This window comes from Toxorhynchites rutilus, chromosome 2 (genome assembly GCF_029784135.1).
Source record: "Toxorhynchites rutilus septentrionalis strain SRP chromosome 2, ASM2978413v1, whole genome shotgun sequence".
NCBI classification, from domain to species: Eukaryota; Metazoa; Arthropoda; class Insecta; order Diptera; family Culicidae; genus Toxorhynchites; species Toxorhynchites rutilus.
In genome coordinates, this window is record NC_073745.1 from 47,823,622 (window position 1) to 47,848,668 (window position 25,047).

General features: G+C 36.3%; 1 protein-coding gene across 1 annotated transcript in view; it reads right to left on the bottom strand.

The window, feature by feature from the left end:
* LOC129764427 (neuroligin-1-like) overlaps nucleotides 1-25,047 on the bottom strand; it is a 615,422-nt gene that overhangs the window by 122,368 nt on the left and 468,007 nt on the right. Inside the window, exons 9-11 of the mRNA XM_055763494.1 lie at nucleotides 10,152-10,346; nucleotides 9,705-10,087; nucleotides 9,318-9,463 (exon numbers count right to left, since the gene is read on the bottom strand). Of these exons, the coding sequence (XP_055619469.1) occupies nucleotides 9,318-9,463; nucleotides 9,705-10,087; nucleotides 10,152-10,346 (724 nt within the window). The remainder of the gene's footprint in view (nucleotides 1-9,317; nucleotides 9,464-9,704; nucleotides 10,088-10,151; nucleotides 10,347-25,047) is intronic.

Consider the following 25,047-nt stretch of genomic DNA (forward strand, 5'->3'; position numbering starts at 1 on the left):
CCCGAATTAAGACGAACCAGCTCACGGCTGAAAGTAAATGACAATGTTTTGCAGTTTTCAGTCTGTATATAATTGGTATGTGCTCACGAGTATATTTGTTTGGTTTCCTGGAAACTGTCATATTCGAATTTAATATTTTATGCCAGTCATATTTTACATTGTGGTGAATGAAATTGAAAAAAAAACATTCTGAGGTCAATTTTGTAAATACAAATTAAAAAAATAATAATCGCATCAACCTGCAGACTCTTAAGCTGAATCTATGAAACGAATAATAAAATTTGCTTGCTAATCTACTATTTCTCCACACCTGTCTTTCAAACGGTAACTTTCACACTGTTGCTAATTTTTTTCTCACTTCGTTCCAATCATCTCCTTCATTGCTGTGCTTCTGCTAAACTTTGCCTATGTCGAAGAAATGATTTCCAATCACCCGTCCAACGAACCTTGACTCGGGAAGGATTCCACATTTTTGAGCCTCCTTGCTTCTAAACCATGGCACTTTTCCTTCTCGCTTCAAAGGCCCTGACTGTTTCGAACGGGTTGGCAATCTTGAACCATGAAACGAGAGTTTTCCTCCGGCCTGAAAAGTCGGAGCACGAAATGTAATAAATCAAATAAAAAATTTATAAACTGTCGAGAAATTTGCTCTGTCACTTTGTGCTTTCGTTTTCGTGAACTCCCTTCGAAGGAGTCCCATCTGAGGTTCCGTTCATATTTCCTTCCAACCCCACCACCAACCGGTGAACTTACTGACCTGACCGACTGACTGACTCTGAGCAGATGGGCTTTTTTGTCGGGGGTTGCCCCTGCGAAGATTTACTATGCAGTCACGGTTCGGTGCGTTTTGATTTAGGCAGCAGAGAACTCAATAGTCCTTTTTTATACATAAAAGAAAAACAGCAGAGCACATTTGACTGCAGAAAGAAAACAAAGCCGAACTAATCGACCCGTAACCGTCGGGAAAGCTTAACTTTGTCGACTGAAGGGCTCTCGGTGATAGACGACCTGTCGCCTGTAAAAACCGGACACATCTTGATGGACTTCACTTGATATTATTATCTATCGAGAAACAAAAATAGCCAGCAATTCAAAAATTCATTTAATTGGGTTGGAAAAGTTTGCTCATCTCAAATGGTTAAAGTTTGCCAAAAGCTGGACTTATCAAAATGTTTCACCTCCATCACTTCGATTGTTTTCTCCGAACTAAATTGCTCCATTTCGTGGGAATCAGAGTTCCCCGAAGACGACCCAGAATGCTGCAAACGTCTCTTCCACTCTCACCTTGTTTATTTTCCAGAGAAGTTTTTGTGTGTACGAACAGCCTCGCATCCCAAACAGCATTCCTCCAATACTTTGGTACCTTTCATTTCGCTTTGTCTTTTCCATCCGATTCCAGAAACAGGCATCAAGTTTCCCTACGCTCGTGCGGCCTGCCAAAATGATGTTTTTTTTTGCTTCCAGCCGCGGCCTGGAGCCTCGAATGAAACCAAAAACATCAGCAGAAACAATCGCGAAAGGAGATGATGGAAATTCAATTAGTGCGATGAAAGAATGTCAGCCGTCTGAGGTCTCTGCATCGCGCGCTTTCCATTTGCGTGGGAGCGATGTCGGCGCAACAACAATTGGTGAAACCAAAAAAAAACAAGGAAAATACAGAAAGAAAAACATAACAGAACCGTTGACAGATCCCATTGATGAACCTAATCATAAGAGGCGCTTGCGGGAAATCTGGTGTGGAGATGGGAACAAAAAGCGCCCTGTTGCACGGGCGAAATGGAAAACAAACAATTAGATTTCCAGCAAATTGCTTCAAGGGCGAACATGATAGAATCTGGCATCACTGTTATATAAACAAACTGTATTTTTATGTCGTGCTTTTTCCCGTTGTTTTTTTGTGTATTTGAATCGTTTTTAATTATTGTTTATAAGCTTGTATCGAGCATTAGCGCTCCTCTGTTGCGTCTGATCATTTGTGTGTTGATTCATCGTGCCACTGAGTGTCCTTAAAAGTGAAGTGTTCTCGTGCATATCACAAAACAACAAAAGCGTATTGCTTTCCACGCCAATTTTTTTGACGTAGGACTACGTCTTTCATTTCTATACCGGGGTGTAAAATCAAAGTTTCGAAAACGAAAGCGTTACGCCGAAGACCGAGATTTTGAGTGTTAATAGCTCCTAAACAACTGAACGAAATGGTATGATAAACACTTCATTCGAAAGATAAAATGTCTACACGTTCTATACTTGTTACTTTCTGATCCAAAAACTTGTTTCAATAGTCTTAAATTTGCTTTCAAAATAGGCTATTGAAATCACCAATCGGTATATAAGCGAGCGCCGCTCGGAAATTCACTCAGTTCTAATTGAACAGCGATTGGAGCATGTTATCGCTGTTGTGGCGCTTTCATTTATCATGAAAGCGCGGATGAACGATGTCACCAAGAGCCTGTTTGTGCACCTTAGGCCAGAAGGGAATCCATCAGGAGTAGAGTGATGCTACAAACGGTTCCCCGGGAAGATCTCGAAGCAGCCGCTACACACACACACACATACACGCACGGAATTCTTTCCGTTTGGATCGAGAAAGATCCGGAAAATAATCTGCCAGTTCCTCTAGGAATTTAGAAATACATTCATGTGAAAGAGTTTATTTGAATGTTTTCTATCCATGTAACACTGTGACCAAATATGTTTCAATCAAGTGCTATTAACAGATGGTTATCGAGTTAGCATTAACCACTGGTGGGCTTCCAGTATCGAGGAAAATGTGGAAATATCTAATCGTTACTGAAAATAATCTGCCAGTTCCTCTGGGAATTTAAAATTACATTCATATGAAAGAGTTTATTTTAATGTTTTCTATCCCTGTAACACTGTGACCAAATAAATTAGGTTTTGTGATTTTTCAATCAATCGCAATCAACAGGATAGCTTCTGAAGATTATTCTTCCCCATCAGTAGGATATTTCCGTATCCAATATTGGATGCATAAAACCTTGTGCCTTCAACGGTACGCTCTCGTTTTCGAAGTTCTCCAAATATTCATTCATTCAGATTGAATTCAGATTCAACTTCATTCAAATGATCTCTAAATCAACTATAGTCCTACGTCACCCTTGCGGTTATACCATAGATATAACCCACTTCCTGTTTTTTCGAAGCGACATCTGCTGGGAAAAATAAAACTGTTGAGCTTCACGTCTGCGAGTGACCTATAAACCAGCATATACAGCAACACAGCCTACGCGAAGGCGTATATCATTGCTTAAGGATTTGGCACTTGATCCGGCCTCATGGCCTGCCGGGTTACAATTCCGAGAGTTTGTTGACCTGGCAAAAACTAATTCATCACAGCTCTGCGGTTTCTGACGTCACCACTACATCACTGGCCCCGGGACACTCCGTAACAGGTATTGAGGAAGCCCCTACACCGCCCAACTTAGTCGTGCTCTCTTCTAACGCCAGTCATTATCGTCGTCACGGTCCTACAGTTGGTGTTGGTAAAAGGGGCTTCCTACCTGCAACAGCAGGCAAGTATAGTTGTCATAACGAGCTTCTGGTACTTGACAATGCTTCACCTTCTAGCAATTGCTGCTCATCCTCTTTTTCGTTCGATGCCTCTACATTGGATCCGGGACAACCAGTAACAGGTATTGAGGAAGTTCCCTCGCCACCCGACCCAGTCGTGCCCTTTATCAACATCTGCCATCACCATTGTCCCGGTCCTGTGGTCGGTGTTGGTCCAGGGAGCTTCCGGCCTGTAAGTTCAGGCGAATATACTGATAATTCTGAACTTTCGGCACCTGAAATCCCTTCGATTTCCAGTTCCTGCGATCGACGCTCCTCGAACCTCCGGATTTATTATCAAAATGTGCGTGGATTGAGGACCAAAATAGATGCTTTCTTCTTGTCTGTTTCCGAAGAAGAGTTTGATTTGATTGTCCTGACTGAAACATGGCTGGATGATCGCATTTTCTCAACGCAGCTTTTTGGACCTTCGTACGCCGTATACCGAAAGAGTAATAAGCATTGAGAAAAAAAATTGGAAGAACGAGCTAAACAAGAAAATACTAATAGAAAAATAAAATTTAAAAAAATTTAAATAAGACAAAAGGAAAAATAACAACGCTAAGAAAAATAGAAAAAATGCAAAATTTTTTTTCTTTTTTTATTAAAGAGATATTCAGCCAAAGGCTGGTTCATTTCTATGAATGCAAGAAATGGGAAATTCAGGAAAAATAATGAAAAATATCAAAAATATGAAAATATAAAAAAAAAATATGAAAAATAGAAAAAAAATAGAAAAAAATGCCAACCCGCTGTCTCCCGGGCAAAGGAGATACACCCAGAAAATGGAGCTACGTTCACGAAGAATACTCAGAATGCGATCGCCCGAGGAGGGTCCCCGAACTGGAGCTGGTCCTGGAACGGGCGTAAGAGCGAGCGGCCAGCGGCTGGTGGGCGAGGTGCAAGAGCGGGCCACCAGCCGGGTTCAACCCAAAGAGCTACCGCCACACGGAAACAGCAGCCATCGACATCACCGAAGAAACGCTGCGCCTACGAGGCGTGTTGTGACTGCCAGACGGCAGTCGTCCACACTCGTGGGTACCACTAGGCGCCGGATCATGTGGACACACGAAATGAACGAATTCGTGATCCGCGCCTATTACATCTGCACTGCTTTGAAGACGGACATGAGCGGTCGCCCTCGCATACTAACAATGTTCGAGGAAGCGTATCCAGAGTTCGTCGGGAGGCTTGATCAGAACGCGATGAACGCGAGGCGTAGAGCGATAGTACGCAACAACATGCTCTCCCAAACGCAAATCGACAAGATCAAGCAGCAGGTGCAGAGAGAAATAAGCTCCAGGAACAACAGAGCAAGCGATGTGTCGAGACGAAGTTCAGTACGGCTGAGCAATTCATTCGCGAGTGGGGCACGCGAATCAGCACCAGTGGAGGCCACAGTACAACAACCCCCTGAGCCGGAAGACCCACAGCCAGATCAACAACTACTACGCGATCTGGTCTTCCACTACAACGAGGCGATCTCACAGTTCCGCGACACGGACCCTTTGTCGCGCCCCAGGATCCCGAAGTTGCAGCATTCCCGCAGGCTGACAAGTGCAGTAAAGCTCATGAACGAGCACGTTCTTCCGCTGCACTTGGTTGATGCTGAGAACATGGAGGAGCTGCAACTGAAAGTTTACTGCGCTGCTGTGGCGACCGCCAAAAGTTTAGGATACCGTATTAGGCCAAGAGGCGGACTGCTCCAACATCTCCGTGAAAGGCGTGAGCCTCCATGGCGAAGGAGATTGGAGCAACGGATCCTAAACAAGCGCGCCGCAATTGGAAGACTGATGGCGTACAAAAGAGGCAGCAGATCGGCGAAATTATGTCGCCAAGTTGCTGTGATCGTGCGGCCTACTGAACTTCGCCAGCTGGGAGCTCACCAGCTGACGGAAAACTCGACACACTGGTACAGCAATTGAGCGTCCTAACAAAACGGCTGAAACGTTACTCTGACTCTGCAAAGCGCCAACAACAAAATCGGATGTTCAGAGATAACGAAAAGGCGTTCTACGACCACATTAGCGACGAGAAGCCCGACTACCGCGAAGGTTTGCCAGATATTAGCGATGTGACGAACTTCTGGGCTGGTATTTGGGAGACCCCAGTACAACATCGCGACGGGCAAATGTGGTTAAGACGGGAGGAGGAGAGTTGTGGTGAAATTGGAGAGATGCCAGCTATCATCGTCGAAGAGGACGATGTCCGCGAAGCCTCGCGGTACCTGAGGAACTGGGCAGCACCGGGCCCCGATGGTGTTCAGAACTTCTGGCACAAGAAGCTGACCGTCGCACATCAAAAGATAGCTGAGTGCTTCAACAAGGTGCTACGTGACCCACACAACCTCCCTGAATTCGCCACCCGTGGCGTCACATTCCTCCTCCCGAAAGACAGCAACACATTGAACCCATCAAAGTACAGGCCGATAACGTGCCTATCGAGTCTGTACAAGATATTAAGCAGCATCATAACCGCCAAAGTTTCTGCCCACTGCGAACAACATCACATCATCGCAGAAGAGCAGAAAGGATGCAGGAAGAATACGCATGGCTGCAAAGACCAGGCCATCATCGACGCAGCCATAGTCGGCCAGGCGGTTTACAACCAGCGGAACCTATGCATGGCCTACATCGATTACAGGAAGGCTTATGACTCCATTCCTCACTCGTTTCTCGTCCGGGTATTGGAGCTCTACAAAATTGATCCCGTCGTCGTTAGGTTCCTGCAGCATGCGATGAGGCAGTGGAGTACGTCTCTGCACCTCAGTGATGGGGAAAATGTGCATGCAGATACGTGCATTCCGCAGAGCCTAGTCCCCCTTTGGCATTCAGAAGCCCGGGGGCAGGTGAAAATTCTGGCTAGGTTCGCCTAGTTAAGAAGTGAGATAATTCTGCCAAAAAGAGAAAATAGAAAACAATTAAGAATATTCTAAAAAGCAGAAAAATAAAAAAACAAAAGAATAGGAAAAAAAAGGGTGGGTTATATCTGATATAACCCCAAGGTTGACGTGGAACCACCTTAGATTAATAATAATTTTTGTATTGATTAAATTTTTGAGAGAATGAAACAGTTTCCGAATCCAATTGGATTCAATATATTTGCCTTGTGAGTAAAAAAATTGTATAATGTCATGTAAGGTCAATTCATGCATTGTGATAGATTATGTGCTTCGTTACAAGTAAATTTAATAACAGTTTTTTTACGTTTGGAATGATGCCTAAAACAAAATATGTGAACGGAAGAATTATCAAACGATTATTTTATTTTACATTTCCCTCTGAAGTTTGCATCTCTCAAGTGTTCGTACTTCTCGAACCGCGAGTTTGCTTGATTTGATGAACTTCAGGTACACAGTTTCGATTTTTTGACATGTACGTCGACCGCATACTGTTTAAGCAATAGGCGTTATCGCAGCAAATGGTAATCAACATAATAATTGATAAATTGATAAATTGATAAATTGATAAATTGATAAATTGATAAATTGATAAATTAATAAATTGATAAATTGATAAATTGATAAATTGATAAATTGATAAATTGATAAATTGATAAATTGATAAATTGATAAATTGATAAATTGATAAATTGATAAATTGATAAATTGATAAATTGATAAATTGATAAATTGATAAATTGATAAATTGATAAATTGATAAATTGATAAATTGATAAATTGATAAATTGATAAATTGATAAATTGATAAATTGATAAATTGATAAATTGATAAATTGATAAATTGATAAATTGATAAATTGATAAATTGATAAATTGATAAATTGATAAATTGATAAATTGATAAATTGATAAATTGATAAATTGATAAATTGATAAATTGATAAATTGATAAATTGATAAATTGATAAATTGATAAATTGATAAATTGATAAATTGATAAATTGATAAATTGATAAATTGATAAATTGATAAATTGATAAATTGATAAATTGATAAATTGATAAATTGATAAATTGATAAATTGATAAATTGATAAATTGATAAATTGATAAATTGATAAATTGATAAATTGATAAATTGATAAATTGATAAATTGATAAATTGATAAATTGATAAATTGATAAATTGATAAATTGATAAATTGATAAATTGATAAATTGATATATTGATAAATTGATAAATTGATAAATTGATAAATTGATAAATTGATAAATTGATAAATTGATAAATTGATAAATTGATAAATTGATAAATTGATAAATTGATAAATTGATAAATTGATAAATTGATAAATTGATAAATTGATAAATTGATAAATTGATAAATTGATAAATTGATAAATTGATAAATTGATAAATTGATAAATTGATAAATTGATAAATGGATAAATGGATAAATTGATAAATTGATAAATTGATAAATTGATAAATTGATAAATTGATAAATTGATAAATTGATAAATTGATAAATTGATAAATTGATAAATTGATAAATTGATAAATTGATAAATTGATAAATTGATAAATTGATAAATTGATAAATTGATAAATTGATAAATTGATAAATTGATAAATTGATAAATTGATAAATTGATAAATTGATAAATTGATAAATTGATAAATTGATAAATTGATAAATTGATAAATTGATAAATTGATAAATTGATAAATTGATAAATTGATAAATTGATAAATTGATAAATTGATAAATTGATAAATTGATAAATTGATAAATTGATGAATTTATCAATATGATTCTAAAAAATCAAAATTTGGAAAAATAAAAAAATTGTAAAGAATTAAAAAGTTAAAAAAATACAAAAAATTGCAAATTTAGCAACTAAGATAGTAGTAGTAAATTTATGAATTTATCAATATTATCATAAAAATAGCAAAATTTCGAAAAATATAAAAAATTGTAAAGAACTTAAAAAAATGAGAAAAAAAACTAAAAGTAGCAATAAGAGTATAGGAAAAACATAGTGAATATGAAAAATACTAAAAGTATTAGAAATATGAAAAAAAAAACATTAGAAAAATTGAAATAGAAAAAAAAACAGCAAAATGGAAAAATAGGAAGATGTAGGGAAAACAAGACATATACAAAAATAAGAAAAATGGCTAAAATTATAGAAACCAGAAGAAATTTTAAGACTAATTGAAAAAATAGGAACATAATAAAAAAGGAAAAAATGAGAAAATTATGATGAAAGGAGGATTGAAAATTTGAAGAAAAAACACTTGGAAAAATTAATAAGAGGAATAGGAAAATATGCCAATACAGAAACATAGGAAAAATATGAGAAAGGAAAAGAAAGGAAAGGAAAATTTAAAAAATAGAATAAGTATGAAAAATATGAAAACATGAAAATATTAAAATACGAAAATATGACAACAATAATGCATAAAAATTTGAAAAATTGAAAAAAAAATTTAAAATGATAAATTGATAAATTTGAATAATTAATTTGTAACACTCGCATGATTATGATTTTTAAACATTAACTCCCTCGGAAAACGTCTTGAGTATGGAATCTATTAATTTTTGCCTTATACGTTTAAATTGATCATTAACCTTGACCGTGATAGAAATCGTGATGAAATCTCGAAGTGAAAACCAACAAATTTCAAAGATTTTGGCAGCTCTGAAAGAATTTCACAAACGTATGAAGGGCAATACGGAAAAATAGAACCCCCTGACAATTATGCGATGTGTTTCCCCTGCATCATTTCATATCCAGACCCAGGTCAAATAAATAAAAAAAATTGCCCTTTCCCGCTCATACCTGATATTGATTGGATGCTGGATTGGCTTGTCCCAATCCGTGTATTCGTTCCGCACAGCGGAGAAGATTTCGTTCAGGTGGAAATTGAAAGCATTCCGGACGTACGTTCGCAGGAGGCGATTGCGCTGTTCTTCCTCCAGGCCATACTTTTATGGAGGTGTTTTTTGTTGTTGTTGTGTGTATTCACGCATCACGAAGTGTTGTGTTTTTGTTACATCCGTTTCGTGTTCCCCCAGGACCGCATGAAACAAAACAGAACGGAAATAATCATTGTTGTTTAATATGGTTGAGATGAGGCTGGACGGGAGTGGGTTGCAAAGGGAATTCGAAATCGATTGGAGAATAGCGCGGAATAATGCGCTTTTTATGTTGACCGCATAAACTCACCTGAATGTCAGAAGCACTGAAATCGTTATAACTTTCGGTGGTCGTCATACCTAGCATTAGTTCGCTCGTTATGAACCCTTCTCCCGAGTGTTCCATCGCGAATTCCGGATCGAGCGAATCCTCCAACGGTAGGAATGGTCCCCAGGAGGGCATGAATCGCACAGCGGTCAGTCTTACACCCATTAGGGCCTCAAGAGGTTTATCGCGGAGACACTCAGTGATGTCATCGGTGGAAGGCTTGCGGCCTGATTTGCCTGCTGGCGGTTCTACCAAGTGGCAAGCCATCTGTTGGGAAACTTCGAGGCGGGTGGAGTCCGGATCCGGTATCAGCGCCCATGGGCTGAGCGCGGATCCACTTAGCAGAATTGCTCTGTTGATTAACCCTGGGGAGGGAGAACAAAAAATGTTTCCTTATGTTTCGAAATAGGTTTGTCGTAGATTAATTACCTTTTCCAGCCTTTGAGATCAGCACCATGTTCGCTAGGGCCGCCCCGGTGTCGTGGCCGACCAAAGTGATTCGTTTGGGATCACCGCCGAAAGAGGCGATATTGTCACGCACCCATTGAAGAGCGATGATGATATCCATTAAACCTAGATTGCCACCAGGACCCGGTGATGATGAGGCACGAGTTTTTAGAAAACCTGAAAAACACAAAAGTGATGCAATTAGTATCCATTGGTGTGATTAAAGTCTTTAAACCTCACAAAATTCTACAAATGGCGGCAACAAAAACCCATTATTTGTAGTATACACTGACGGGATACACAAGCGTCGGTAACGTGTGCTCCGAACTTCGATGCCTAGCTATCCGAGCGGACGCATCCGTGTATGATTACTCATGAATTTTAGAAGCCCTCCCATGATGATGGTCGATTCGAAATTCCAATTGATGAATTTAACATGAGCTGATCTCCCGTTGTTTCGGGTGGAACATTCGACCGAAAGCTAGCACAAGGTCTTCCCTTTCCTGGGAGAATGCATTGGAAAATTTTCAAAACATTTCGCCAAGCTTAGTACCAACCCCGACAATCGCGCTTCAAATTTTTATCCTGCTGACCACTGAATGGACAGGGATTGGGAGATGACTACACGAGTGTGTGTGTGTGTGTGTGTACGAGTTTCCTTTTTTTATTTCAATTGCGGATGGAAATCAAACACAAGCAAATATTTTTCGAAAACTCTCATGTCGATGGACGAGAAAGTGTTCCGATACGGGCACTCGCTGCCACTATATCAAAGAGAATTATTGAAAAAAGCAAAACCCAGGAATGAAGAATGGCTTCCAATGATAATCACATGTGTGGAACGACGACCGTGAACGAGCGGGCAAGGGGAAAAGGGGAAGAGAATATTCATTTTCCTGACCGTCCGGTAATCCTGCCGGAACGCTTTGTTCGGACCTTTTGCCGGGACCTGATTTATATCGGCCGATAATAGTAGCAGAGGAATCTCTTGCCATAATGGGGCATCACTTCTTGGGAATGTGTCCTTTGTCCGAGTGTGTAAATCAGCGGAAGAAAACCTTTCTTTTGTTCTGGCGCCATAAATCGCGTCATAAATTAGGGGGAATGCTCGTATGGATAGGAGGTTACATCGATAAATTCGGAGCGCGTGGTTTCATCGGATTTTATTACCGGAAAAACAACTAACCGTAAGCAGGAATAATTGAGAGTCCGTAGAGAGGTGCCTTCAAACTGGAGTAAACAAATTATGGCATAAATTATTGGTTTATTATTTTTAATTTGCAATAAACTTTCATTGAAATTGTTTGTGATAATTTCAAAATTTAGGATAAATCCTAAATGCGATAAGTGAAAAATATTTCTGCAACATAGTGGAGTTCATATGTTTTCTCTACTGTTTTAATTGAACTCATAAGACAAACATGTATTTGTGCTAATTGGCATACGACAGGTTGCAATGGTAAATATGAAGGTGAGTTAAAAGAATGAATTCAAAATGATTATAATTTTTACGAATTTAGGTTTAGGTTAGGTTTCTAGATATTATAACTAAAACCTTGCCAATTTAGAAACGGTACGCTCTCAATCGGATATAACTCAGAATCTGTTTGGTTTAGAATGAAATGTTATCATAAAAAAAAGTTCTATATTTATCTTTGCTTCAAGAAACAGTGTGGGTTTTGCGATTTTTATCCCACTCGAATGAAAATTCGAACTTTGAACTTGGTAAGTATAAGCGACTTTGGCACAAGCTGATGGTCAATCTCATCGGTTGCTCTTTCCGGTATCATTGAAGTAGCATTTTTAGTCATTTTCCCACTCTTCTGCAATTAAGCTTTGAATCCAATCAAAATGGATATCGATATGGAGGTTCTTATAGTCCAGGAAAGATGTATTATATAAATACAACCTATCATGAGATACAAAAGCAATCGGAATTCAAGTCTCCACGTATAACATGATAGTCTATGATTAAAAATTATAATGAGTATTGATAATGTGACCATGTTACAATCGCTATAAATCATTATGGCCGCATGGTAGTCTAGTCGCATGGAGCAATTCCAGATGAAATCGTCCTAAAAATGTAGATTTTAAAAACATGTACATTAGATTCGAATGAAAGTTTGTATTCCGTTTGGGTTGGAGGAATTATGAGTTTTCCACACCAAATGAGATTTTCTTGACTCAAGTGCAATTTTTGAAAAGGGCATATCGATTTTAGTAAGAAAAATCTTTTATAATTTATATTTCATTTTGTGTCTTAGAATCAGTTATAGAGTACCGTTATTTCGGATGCTTAGGGCATATGATGCAGAAAACAGATCTAAACTTTATGCACAGGTATTATTTGATTGACATTTTTAATAAATTAGTTCAATATGCTTTTAAGCTTTCTACTTTGGTACCTATTTGATTGAAAACATGAAAAAATCATCGAATAAAATGCTTTTCAAATGAAGCGAATAAGAATCAAACTTCGGACACTTACCAAGCCATCACAGTAAACTGTTAACGATGATGAGAACTGATGAAACACGGGAGAAAATTAAATATTTATGAACGGGCAAATTCTACGTACTCACGCTAAGGAAACGTCAAACACAAACGATAATGAGTAGTGTTGTAAGATTTCTGCCGATTATGTTATAATTCAAATGGGAATTAATCTAAAGAAGCAATTGTGACATTAATTTGATAGTTATATCATCAGTACATTAAGCATTCCTAGATATTAGAACAAAGTATCCGAAATATGATGTTGTGCGAATTGTGATTCAGAACGGTATTAATGTTAAAATCTGAAAAAATATACATCGAGAAAAAAAATGAGTACTCTTTTTTATTTACAAAAAAAAAAATTCAATTACAATATCAATATATTTTTCAATTGTTTTTAGATTTTTCATATAAAACAGTGAAAATATTTTTGACGAATTTTGTGGAACATCGATTTTTTATGAATTTTCGAAACCTTAAATTTTTGTATGTTAACAATCATTTTTAGCCACAAATTATGAATTTTGATATGATTCAAAATAAAAAAGCTCTTTATCAATATCCTTCTAAATGACGCCATTCTCGAGATATTCGAAACAAAAAAAAAAACATTTCTAATTTATAATCCTTCTCAATTTAATTTTTTTAAATTTATATATGTACTTTTTTTGTATAAAAAAGAAGCCATGTATAAAATTGAAAAAAAAGTCCAAGATGGTAAAACTATTTTTGAGGAACTTTGTGGAACATCGAATTTTGATGAATTTCCGAAACTTTGAATTTTTGTATGGTAACAATCATTTTAGCCACAAATTATGAAACTCTCTATGAAGCCCTTTTAATATGTTTGTCGTGTTATACCGTCATGTTCATAAAATCATATAAATTTGCTTATAATTTTCAACAACTTTTCCAAATACATCATTATGGTAAAAATATATGTTTAGGAGTTACGTTGAAACACATTTGAAGACATGTGGGTTTTAACAAAATGTTTTTCAACGTAACTCCTAAACTAACATTTTTACCATAATGATGTATTTGAAAAAGTTGTTGGAAGTTATAAGCAAATTCATAAAATCTCATGAACATGACGGTATAACACGACAAACATATTAAAGGAGCTTATTTACTATAAGAAGACATTAAATTAGAATTATTTTTTTAAATATCTCGAGAATGGCTGCATGCTGCAGAAGGAGATTGATAATGAGCTTTTTTGTTTCAAATCACATCAGGATTCATAATTTGTGGCTGAAAATGATTGTTCACATACAAAAATTCGATGTCCCACAAGGTTTGTCAAAAATAGTTTTATCATCTTGAACTTATTTTTTAAATTTTCTACATGACTTCTGTTTTATATGAAAAAATTTAAAAAAAATAAAAATATATATTTTAGATACAGGTCGGACTCGATTATCAGGAGTATTGATTTTTTTCACTCCGGATAATCGAACCATAAAAAAAAATTCTCTCGGTAAACGTAATATATTTATGATTTGCACTTATTTATTGAACGTCTTATCTAGCTTGGACCCGTTTATATGTTTGTGACTTTGTAACTTTGTAACTTTGTCTGTAGCGCTGTACCACTTTCAAATAAATTTGTTGACCGTTTAATCTGAAATTAGGAACACATCTTTATCTCTGGTATCATTATGAAACTGCGTATTCCATGATCTTGAAAATCCAAAATGGCGGCCGGTACAAAATGGCGGATTTGTACATATTTTCTAAAAATCCCATCAATATGGATGTCGAATAATAGGGCTTGACCAGAAGAACACAATTATGTATGGAAAATGTAAATCGAAATTAACACCATAATCCGATATCTGTTATGATAATTGAATCTGATATGGATATCAAAAGAAAGGGACCAGTGGAGCACTTTCATTTGATACCCATATTGATGGGGCATTGAAAAAATATGGCGCCATTTTGTGGTGGTGGCTATTTTGGATTTGAATTTTTCATAAATAACTGTGTTCTACTTGTCAGTCTCTTTCATTATTCATATTGATGGGGTTCTGAGAAAATATGTAACCCGCTATTTTGTAGTGGCCGCCGTCTTGGATTTACATTTTTCATAAATAACTAACTGTTCTACTAGTCAAGCCCTATTCATTTGATAGCCATATTGATGGGTTTGTGAACAAAAATATATATGGCGCCATCTTGTGGTGACGGCCATTTTGGATTTGAATTTTTCATAAATAACTGTGTTCTACTAGTTAAGCCCTTTCATTTGATACCCATACTGAGTATTCAATACGGAATTGTTATACAAATTATTCAAAATTACCGAAAATCAAAAATAAAATACTCCGGATAATCGAGTCTAAAATTCCGTACAATCGTATCCCGAATAATCGAGTATCCGGATAATCGAGTCCGACCTGTATTGCGAATTGAAGTTTTTTTTAAAGATAATAAAAAGAGTACTAATTTTTTTCTCAGTGTATATTTTTCCACGTTTTGACATCAATACTCTATAACTCTTTAAAAGACTCATAGTTTTTGAGATATAAATTATCAACGATTTCTCTTACTAAAATCGATATGCTCTTTTCAAAAGTTACGTTTGAGTCAAAAAAAAAACCCAATTGCTCTGGAGAACTCATATTTCCTCCAATCCAAACGGATTTTTTTCGGACCATCCTCAAATGAAAATGGGCACCCCGATGAAAAATTAACCGAAATTTTGAAATTTTTTCATGGTCCCTATGTTCAACAACAAACGAGCTCAGAAAGAAATGAGAGTATGTATGTGTGAGCTCACTCTCCTTTTTCTGCTAGAATTTTTTTTTGTTTTGTTGTTTTGTCTATGTTTGCTCAGAATGCCGTCGAAATAAGAAGTATTTCTCGAGCGCGTTGTACAGTTCTACGAACTGCACAGGAATATCGGCGAGAAATATACGGTACAACATTTTAAAAGCGAAAATGTTCGACTGTTCACCATATCATATGATCCCCATCAACTACAAGCAAGCAATGTAGTGGAATACCAGCCAAATTAGGGACGCAAAAGGTATTCGTCCTCTTTTTTGTACCATCAACAACATGGACTCTCTGAGCCAACGGGATGTCCCCAAAAGTTTAACTGTTCTTAACCGTACATCTGCAAAACATTGAAAATAGTCAGAATGAAGTTCCGAAAAAACAAGACCCCCGAAATACATTGAGAAACAGATTTCGACGCTGAAATTCTAATGCCGCTGGTTGATAAAAAGAATATTGCGGCAAATGTTTTGTTTTGGGTGACGAATGTTACTTCCCGTATTGAAGGACGCACATTCCCGGAAACGATGGATACTATCCAGTGCATATCCGAATATAAAATATAAGTTTGAACATAAGTTCTAACCGAAAGTGATGTTAAACATTGCCATTTCCGAGAGAGGTATTGGTTCACGTAATACAACTTATACAGTATCTTGAGAGTTTCAAACAAGAACTTGTGTTAATTGATAATTGTCAATTTTTAAGCCTGGTCCACCAAATAAGAAACTAAAAATACTGCTGAGCCCGAATCGCATTCCGTAACTCATGTCGATAATTTGAATGTAGAATAGTGATATGGATCTAGATTTCGAAATTACATTTTTTTCTACATTTCAAAACGACATTAATGACTCCGAATGGATTATGGAATATCCAGATTTTGAATTGAAATATTTATAGAATTATCCTAAATCGACCGGTGGTCAAAAACCGAACGCTGCGATATAAATCGATATAATGCTGCAACAAAAAATCCATGCATTCGAATGACGTTTTCTAACCAAACGATTATTGACATTGGTAGAGGAAAGACTGACATGTGTGCTGAATGCGTATTGCTTCGGTACACGTGAAGAATATTGTATAAAAATTATAAATTTAAAAGATGCGTTGACTGCGTAGAACACTACTCTACTTAATCATATAACAAATTAAATTGAGGCGGTATTGATTTCTCCCTCTTCCGAAACCTCCATTTCAATATCAAAAAGACCTGCGAAAAGAAACCAGTCTGTGAAGAATAATGATATTCAAATTTAGCTACATTCCTCCCAGCCACCAATCACTCCCTGCTTGCAAAACAAAAAGTCGATTTCTCTCTGCGCCCCAAATTAACCCATTTCACAGGATCCGCATGCTTGTAGGATCGGATGTTTCATTAAATCAGAATAATTCCGTACAATGGGAACCTTGGTCCGTATTCATCCTTTCCATGATTTCCACTTTCCTGTGCGTCCCGACACGGACAACAGACCGTACCCGCAAAGCTATACAAAATAACCGGATCTACAATCGGGAGCGATGCTAACGTCTTCTATGGTATCCTTCCCGCAGGCCAGGAGGGGCTCCATTTTGCTGCTATAATCGAATGTAATCTGACTAATCAACTATTTGCTCGAAAACAAGTCCCGACCCCAGCCGACTTGTGTCCCGAAGAAGACTGTTGACCCATCCGGGGCGAGGCCGCTTCCCATTTCTCCTCGCGAGAGCCCTCTATGTATGGAAACCAATATCCCCCCCAATAAGGATAAATAAACAATTTCGATCCATCGGATATCAAAACCAACACACAATAGAAGCAATAACCCATCGGCCAATGTTTATCCTTCTATTAGCAATCCCCGGACCCGGCTAAAGACACGAACCGAAAGCGTTTCTTCCAAACGGCCAAGCCGGCCCGGTCCCGTCCCGTCTTGCGCCGAGAATCATCGAGAAAACATTCCAGCCCGCAGAATGCCATGAGGTGGCATAAAAATGATTAATGGTTATCCGCTCGGCAGACGCTCGGACGGGGTTGTAGGACACGGGAAAAAGTTGATCGCTCCGGAAGTGATTCATGTGAGGATTCAAAAAATATTACTGTGCTGAAACTCACCGACGTGCGTGGTAATATTTTTGCGTGTACAGTTGGCACAGTAAGTGAACGTCTTTCACCCATCATGATCCGTTTGTTGGGAAATGGTTACCCTTTACCCCCATGCCCTGCTCGAGAGCGTCTCGAAAGGTTGAGATTTGTAATTGTTTTTCATCTGAACTTGAACACTTTACTGGAAAATGAGGCATTCTCTGGAATCAGCAATAATACGCAGTGTTTCTCTATGAAGGTTGAAAATTAGGACGGTTGCATCGAATGTAGAACATAACAAATTTCAAACCCAGTTTTCAAACTGCAGAGCAATATGCGAAATATAGCATTGGAAATGAAAAATATAGAAGGTTGCGCAAGAAAAAGCAAATTCAATGTTGTAACTTGTAGCGCATACAGTTATTATATCGCATTTCAAAATGTAGCGCGTAAAAAAAATGCTCATTAAACCAAAGTATTTTGAACACACGGAGGCACTTAGAAATTTGATTCCCATAAATCCCCCAATATTAACATTTCAATTTCAAACCTCAGCCATTCTTTAACAACAGGAACAACAACAACAATAACTTTAGGCCTTCATTTCAGTAGAATACAGCGGAACAAAACATCCAACCACCAATAATTCCACCAATGAAACCATGAAAGTCTGCCCTATCATATTCTCTTTATGTCTCTGGTAAGACGAAAGACTAAAAATAATAATTGACACAGGGTGAAATAAAATTTTAATCACCCTTTATATGTAAATATCAGCCAGAAAAAAAAACATTTTATGTATCTTCAGTTGAGATATTAAAATTGGAAAGTGAAAAATTATTCAAACCATATTCTGACGCTTTGATCAAATGTTTCCATTTGAACGAATTAAAATACTTTGAAGAAATCATAGGACACGACACACTGAAAAAGTTAAGAGCAGCAGTAGATACTTCTTATTTGAAAATAATTTTAGAAAACAAATTAATTATTCCTTGCAGGAAGACAACAATTAAACATTCGAGACGATCATCTAGACAGGCAATAGCAATTCAATTTGAAACATTTAGTGACAGGTGTCCACTTCCGGATACTTCATCAGTCCTGTCTAACCTAGTAGAAAACAAATTTGTTACCACTTTGGATTTTACATCAGAATTTCATCGAATCCCAATGTCTGAAAAACATGTAGAGAAAATAGAGAGCTTTTTCATTCAATAATGGATAATATAAATTCATTCGTTTACCCTTTGGCTCAAGGAAGAATATGTCATGTCTACGTATATGATATAATAATACTTGGAAAAACACTAAATGAACATTAAAAAAAATAAGAACGAACAATGTTGGAGACGTTAAGACAAGCTCATTAAAAAACTCAACCAGACAAGTCTGAATTTTTAAGGACCGAGGTCAAATTTCTAGGTTTCATTGTTTCAGATGAAAGTCTTAAAGCGAATGGCAAGAAAGTTGAATTTATTCGTAACTATCCTGAACCAAAAACTTTGGGAAATTTACGCGCATTTTTGGGACTCTCTGGATATTACAGGCGCTTTGTGAGACATTATGCTGAAATCGCAAAACCTATACAAAACATTCAAAAGGGGAGGATGGCCATCGTCAAATTCTGGAAAATCACAATCATCATTCTAGACGATGATATACGTAATTCATTCAATACTTTCAAAAAAATCTTCTAATGACATTTTAGCATTTCCAGATTTAAAAAAAAAAGGTTATTCTCACCACAGACACATCGGACAAGACGATAGGAGCTGTGATAACACAATTTCAGGATGGTGAGCGACCGCTAACATTCATTTCTCGAACTCTTTCAAGGACTGAAGAAAACTACGCGATGAATGAAAAAGAGATGCTTGGAGTTGTATGGGCCCCCACGAGCTAAGGAATTTCATCTACGAAGCAAAACTAAACTTGACTCAGATCTCCCACTCTTATTCACATTATCATCCAAAAAACAATGACGCAAAGCTAAAACGATGGAAGTCCTTCCTTGAGGAACACGATTATGAAATGTTCTAGAAACCTCGGAAATCCAGCGAAGTGGCTGACGCACTCTCACGCATCCAAATTAATTCACTGACCCCTACTCAGCACTCGGCAGAAGAAGATAACAGTTCCTATATAACCTCAACTGAGGCTCCCATTAACATTTTTAGGAACCAATTGATTTTTCAGATTGGACCCAATTCATCCTATGAATTCAATGTTGTTTTTAAAAAGTACAACATACCCATTTTCATTGAACCAAATTTTAAAATTATCTTTCGAAAACACAATCTACAATAATTTCTTAACCCAGGAATGTTGAACGGAATCATGACAAATGAATGAACTATGGGAACCATTCAGGAAAATTTACAAAACAAACAATAACTCGAAAGCACAATTTAGAAAAAGATCAAGGATGTGAATAGTTTTGCTCATCGCAATGCAAAAACTCACTACAGCTCATGAAGAAATGCTTTTTTTTTCCCAGGAATACATAAACTATTCCAGATATAAGAATTTGCAAAATTCGTGAAATGGAAAAAATATGAACGCCAACATGTTCATCTCATTCACCTCGATATATTTTGTTACAATGCCATTTTATTCTTTTATACAAATTTTCAAAATATTTTAAAATGAGACCATCAAGTCAAAGGCCACTTCTGACGTGAAGAAAGTTCTTTTAAAATTATTATATGATTAGGATTTTCTCGTACTAATTGTAATAGATAATGAGAGTTCTTTTACAGGGTCCTTCAGATTAAACGCTCACGCAACAATTTCTAATAACTTCTACAAAAGTGAACCGATTTTAATTTTTAAAAAACGAAAATAAAGCTTATTTCAGGACATTTTCGTTTTAAACGGTGAACAAAATTCTTCACGCACAACTCTAACATTACGACTTCGATGCTGTTGAAATCCGAATTATTTCTTCTTTAAGTTCCTCCAAATTTTGTGGTTTATCAACATAGCAACGGTCCTTCACGTACGGAAGTAATCGACGACGAGAAATGTTGAAATTCTTACCATAAGAGGACAAAGTTTCATGAGGGCTTCGGTTGCTCGAGTAATACGATTTCACTAAAAATACACGTTCTTGTAAATTGTACATCTTGATATCTGATCCATCCGAATATTATCGTCCCGAAGTGGGAAATGCAGTGTTACCATCGACGGAGCGAAAAAAAAATTATCAGGAGCTATTCGATTTTTTTGCGTGAGCGTTTAATCCGAAAGACCCTGTATATCAAATGTTATAGAACAAAACATTGTAAATTTAGGTGTCAAAATCTTTAAAAAACTTGTTAACCTTTCCGAAACCAATGGCCAGGTAGAAAGATGTCATTCTACAATACGTGAAATAGCTAGATGTGTAAAAGTATTAAATCCTGACGTGCAAATTACAACTCTCATTCAAGAAGCAAACCACTAATATAATAATACAATACATTCATTTAATAATACAATATTTACATAGAAGAGAGTAGAGATAATGTGTCCTATGAAGAAATAGCAAGAAGTCGAGATAAAAATAATGAAATAATATAGAAACTAAATAAAGATAAGGAAGAAAAAAATATACCAAAATATACCAAAATCTTATCAAAAATACACACTCAATAATTAAGAATATAAGAAAAATAAATTCGCATAATAAATGTAAGAGTCAATGCAATATTGACGAATTTCATGCCAACTCGACACAACGTTTAAGATATTATTCAAAAAGGAACTTTTGTCGAAGACATCAACTTTCTATCTTTTATAGTTTGTGAAATATATGGCATTTTTTGTATGGAGACTCCTGAAAAAAAAACTTTGTTTTACTCATAACATTTTTATGTGTACATTCTCTCGTTTGACATGTTCTTGATATGTTTCTAAATAGAAAAAAAAATCGTAGAACTTGTCAATTGCGATAATTACAATGTTACGAGTAAAACTTTAGTAGTAACTCTTCAATGAAAACATGGAAAAGTGTTGTTAGGAAAACGTTTTCCCTGTATCAGTGCCCTTCTTCCAATGTATGGATGACTTTTTTTCAAAATATATATATTTTTGTTAAAGCTCATATGGCGTTAGCCTGACAGGGCCGGGAGTTCAATATGTTCACAATATTTCTTAACAGCTATGTTAGTAATTTGTAACCGATTACTCGTGGTTGGCTCGAGGTTAGTATTACAATTTATTGTCATAATCGGGATGTTGTAGTCTCCAATGCTCTGTACGTGTGCCCGACACGGGATACTCCATATTGGGATGCAGCTGACCATTAATCAGTAACGCCCCCCTAGTCTGACCTTATATCTAGCGTGGTGCGTCTTTCTCGACTCGAGGAATCCAAGTTGAATGGTCACTAGCAATCATCAGCTTGTGTAGAGTTGTCATGATCGGTACAATCCTCAGCTCTTGTTGAATGATCAGTGGGCTGCACAACCTTCGGCCCGTGTATCTGTAAAAAAGTGTTTGTATGGATTGCCGCGACTAAGTGAGGGGCTCAGAATGCAAGGGGTGTAAGTGATTTGATCGATTTCTCTTCATCAACTTTTTATTTATTTAATAACTCAACTGCAAAAACGTTCCAATTTAAGTTTGCGATGGAATCCGATCGATGAGGCTCTGACCTATCTTCCACATTGTCAAATACAGCTGGGAATGTATTTGCAGCTAAATTATGACCAAAAGAGAGAGTCGATGTAGAGGAATCGATCAAATCACTTACACCCCTTTCATTCTAAGCCCCTCAAGTAAAAGTTTATCGATCGGATAGGAGGGATATGAAACGGGGACACAACGAAGGAAACATCATTAAACGTTGACATCGGCGTTTCTGAGGAACAGGTATAGATGAAGCAGAAGATCAGGATCACGGCTACCTAAGATATCCCGGACGGGGATATCCGATTGTCTGCCTTTTGCTCTCAGCGCTCTAGAGAGCTGAGAGCGGGCAGCATGGAACCGGATACACGATTCGTTATAAACAATTTGCCTTCCAAAAAGTGTGCCTTCTGAAGCCCCCACCTTAGCTAGTGAGTCCGTTTTCTCATTCCCCGGAATCGAGCAATGAGAGGGAACCCATGCTAAGGTAATCTTGAATAATTTTTCGACCAAAACACTCAATAGTTGTCTCATTTTTTTAGGAAATAAGATGAGTGTTTATCTACTTTCATTGAGCGGATTGCCTCTATTGAGCTGAGACTGTCTGAAAAAATTAAATAATGGTCGATGGGCAATGTTTCAATGATCCCTAGTGCGTAGTATATCGCACCCAGTTCAGCGACATACCGTTCTAAATCATATTTCGGACACTTTGTTCTAATATCTTGAAATGCTTGATGCACTGATGGTCTAACTATGAAATTAATATCACAATTGTTTCTTTAGAGTAATCCCTTGGTTTCACTATCACTTCATTTAAGAACTACATTTGAATTATTATACTATCACTTCATTTAAGAATTACATTTGATTTATTATATAGTAGGAAAAAATCCATCCAAAATCCAAAATCCACTCATTATCGTTTGTGTTTGACCTTTGCCTAGCGTGAGCACATAGAATTTACCTCTTCATCAATATTTAAATTTTATCTCGTGTTTCATCAGTTCTCATCATCGTTCTCAGGTTACTGTGAATGCTTGGTAAGTGTTTCGCAGTTGACTATAAAATATAATCATGTGTAATGTAATTTTCGTTCAAAAAATTAAAAACGGACACTTTAAAATTTGATTTTTTATAAATGGAGTCCGAAGTTTGATTTTCATTCACTTGATTTGAAAAGTATTTTATTCGATGATTTTTTTATGTTTTCAATCAAATAGGTACCAAAGCAGAATACTTAAAAGCATATTGAACTAATTTATTAAAAATATCAACCAAATAATACCTGTGCATAAAGTTGAGATCTGTTTTCCGCATCATATGTCTTAAGCGTCCGAAATATGATTCAGAACGGTACACGGAACAAGGATCTTTGAGTTTGAAAGAGGCACCGGAGTTTTCATTGAAGATGCCGAAGCCAATGGACCCGTTTATGAATGAACCGTCAGTAAAGAACATTTTATCAGATCTAACTTTCCCATATTTTGCCGAAAATATCGATGGAATAACATTAATGACCGTTTTGTCTCGAATCCCGAGCAGTCTCAAATTCCGAAAACTTCTTTTCTAAATCTAAATTTACTAAACTTTAATGTTATGAATAATTGAATAATGGAAACCCTGACTTTATTTGGGGTATAGGCTACATTTTAACATCATTTACAGGTGTCGATACAGCGTATAATTTTTATTACTAAGCATTTGCAAAAAAGTAACTGTCAAAACCAGTGACAAAATGTTTGCGTTAGCAATTTCGTTAGCATTCCCTGAAAAACAAACATCGTTAATTTTTTCAGTTTTTGTAATTCGTTGTTTTTAATTGTTGTTTTGTTTGCTGTTTTTATATTAAATGTTGAAAATGGCAAGAATCTACTATAAATGGGTGAAAAAACTATCCAGATATCTTCATTCAAATTAGTATTAAAGTAGTGTTCGTAATTTGAATCGTGTTTCTAAGCATGATTCATATTCTGGACAGTAGATGTTTGAACACACTATTTCTAGACAAATACAGCAATAGTACACGAACTAGGACAGTTCAATTCTGGAACAACAATATAAACAAAACCTAACACCATTTGTGAACAGATGTTTGTGTTTTCCTTGTGAAACAGAGGTCGCAGGCGCAAACCAACGAGAGTAAAATTAATTTTCCCGGTCTGGTTTTAAATAAAAACCACAATAACGAAACCGGATCCCTAAAGTAACAGATTGTACTCTATTATATACAGTTTGAAAAAATAAATGTTTCATATATGACTTTTTAAAGAAAAAAAAAGTTATATTTCAAAGTTAAGGCAAAAGTTAATTGGTTATTATAATTACAATGGAGTAAAAATCGTGGTTTTTGAAGATTCTAACTGAAGCTCACCAGAAACTGTTGAAAATAATATTATAATATTGCAGCGAAATGAAGAAATATAGGAGTTGCCATGTAAACTATAAAAAACAAATACAAATAACAACGAAAACGAAATCCGACTGTTTTTTTTTCAGTTTTTTCCAAAAAGACAAGCTAATTGGCTTTAATTGGATACATCGATCATCGGAATCGGTCCAGTAGTTCAAAAGTTATGTTGTTTTTTTGAATTGCATTTTTGCTGTTCGGAATTTGAATTTGTGGGTTCAGAACATGAGTCAGTGACAGAAATGGTGTTCGGAATTCGAGACCAATGTAATTAAACATATTTTTAGTTTTTTACCATGAGTATGTATTTTTTAATAAATTTTATTGTAGTCAATTGAAAAAAGGCTTTATTGTATCCAAAAATCTAATTAATTTAGCGGAACAGTACCATTTTGAGTAATGGGACGCTGTTTAATGGCCAACAAAAACTTCAGTGATAGGAATTTAAGACAATGTATGTTACATATAAACATATTTTAAATTAAAATGAAGTGTAATTTTCG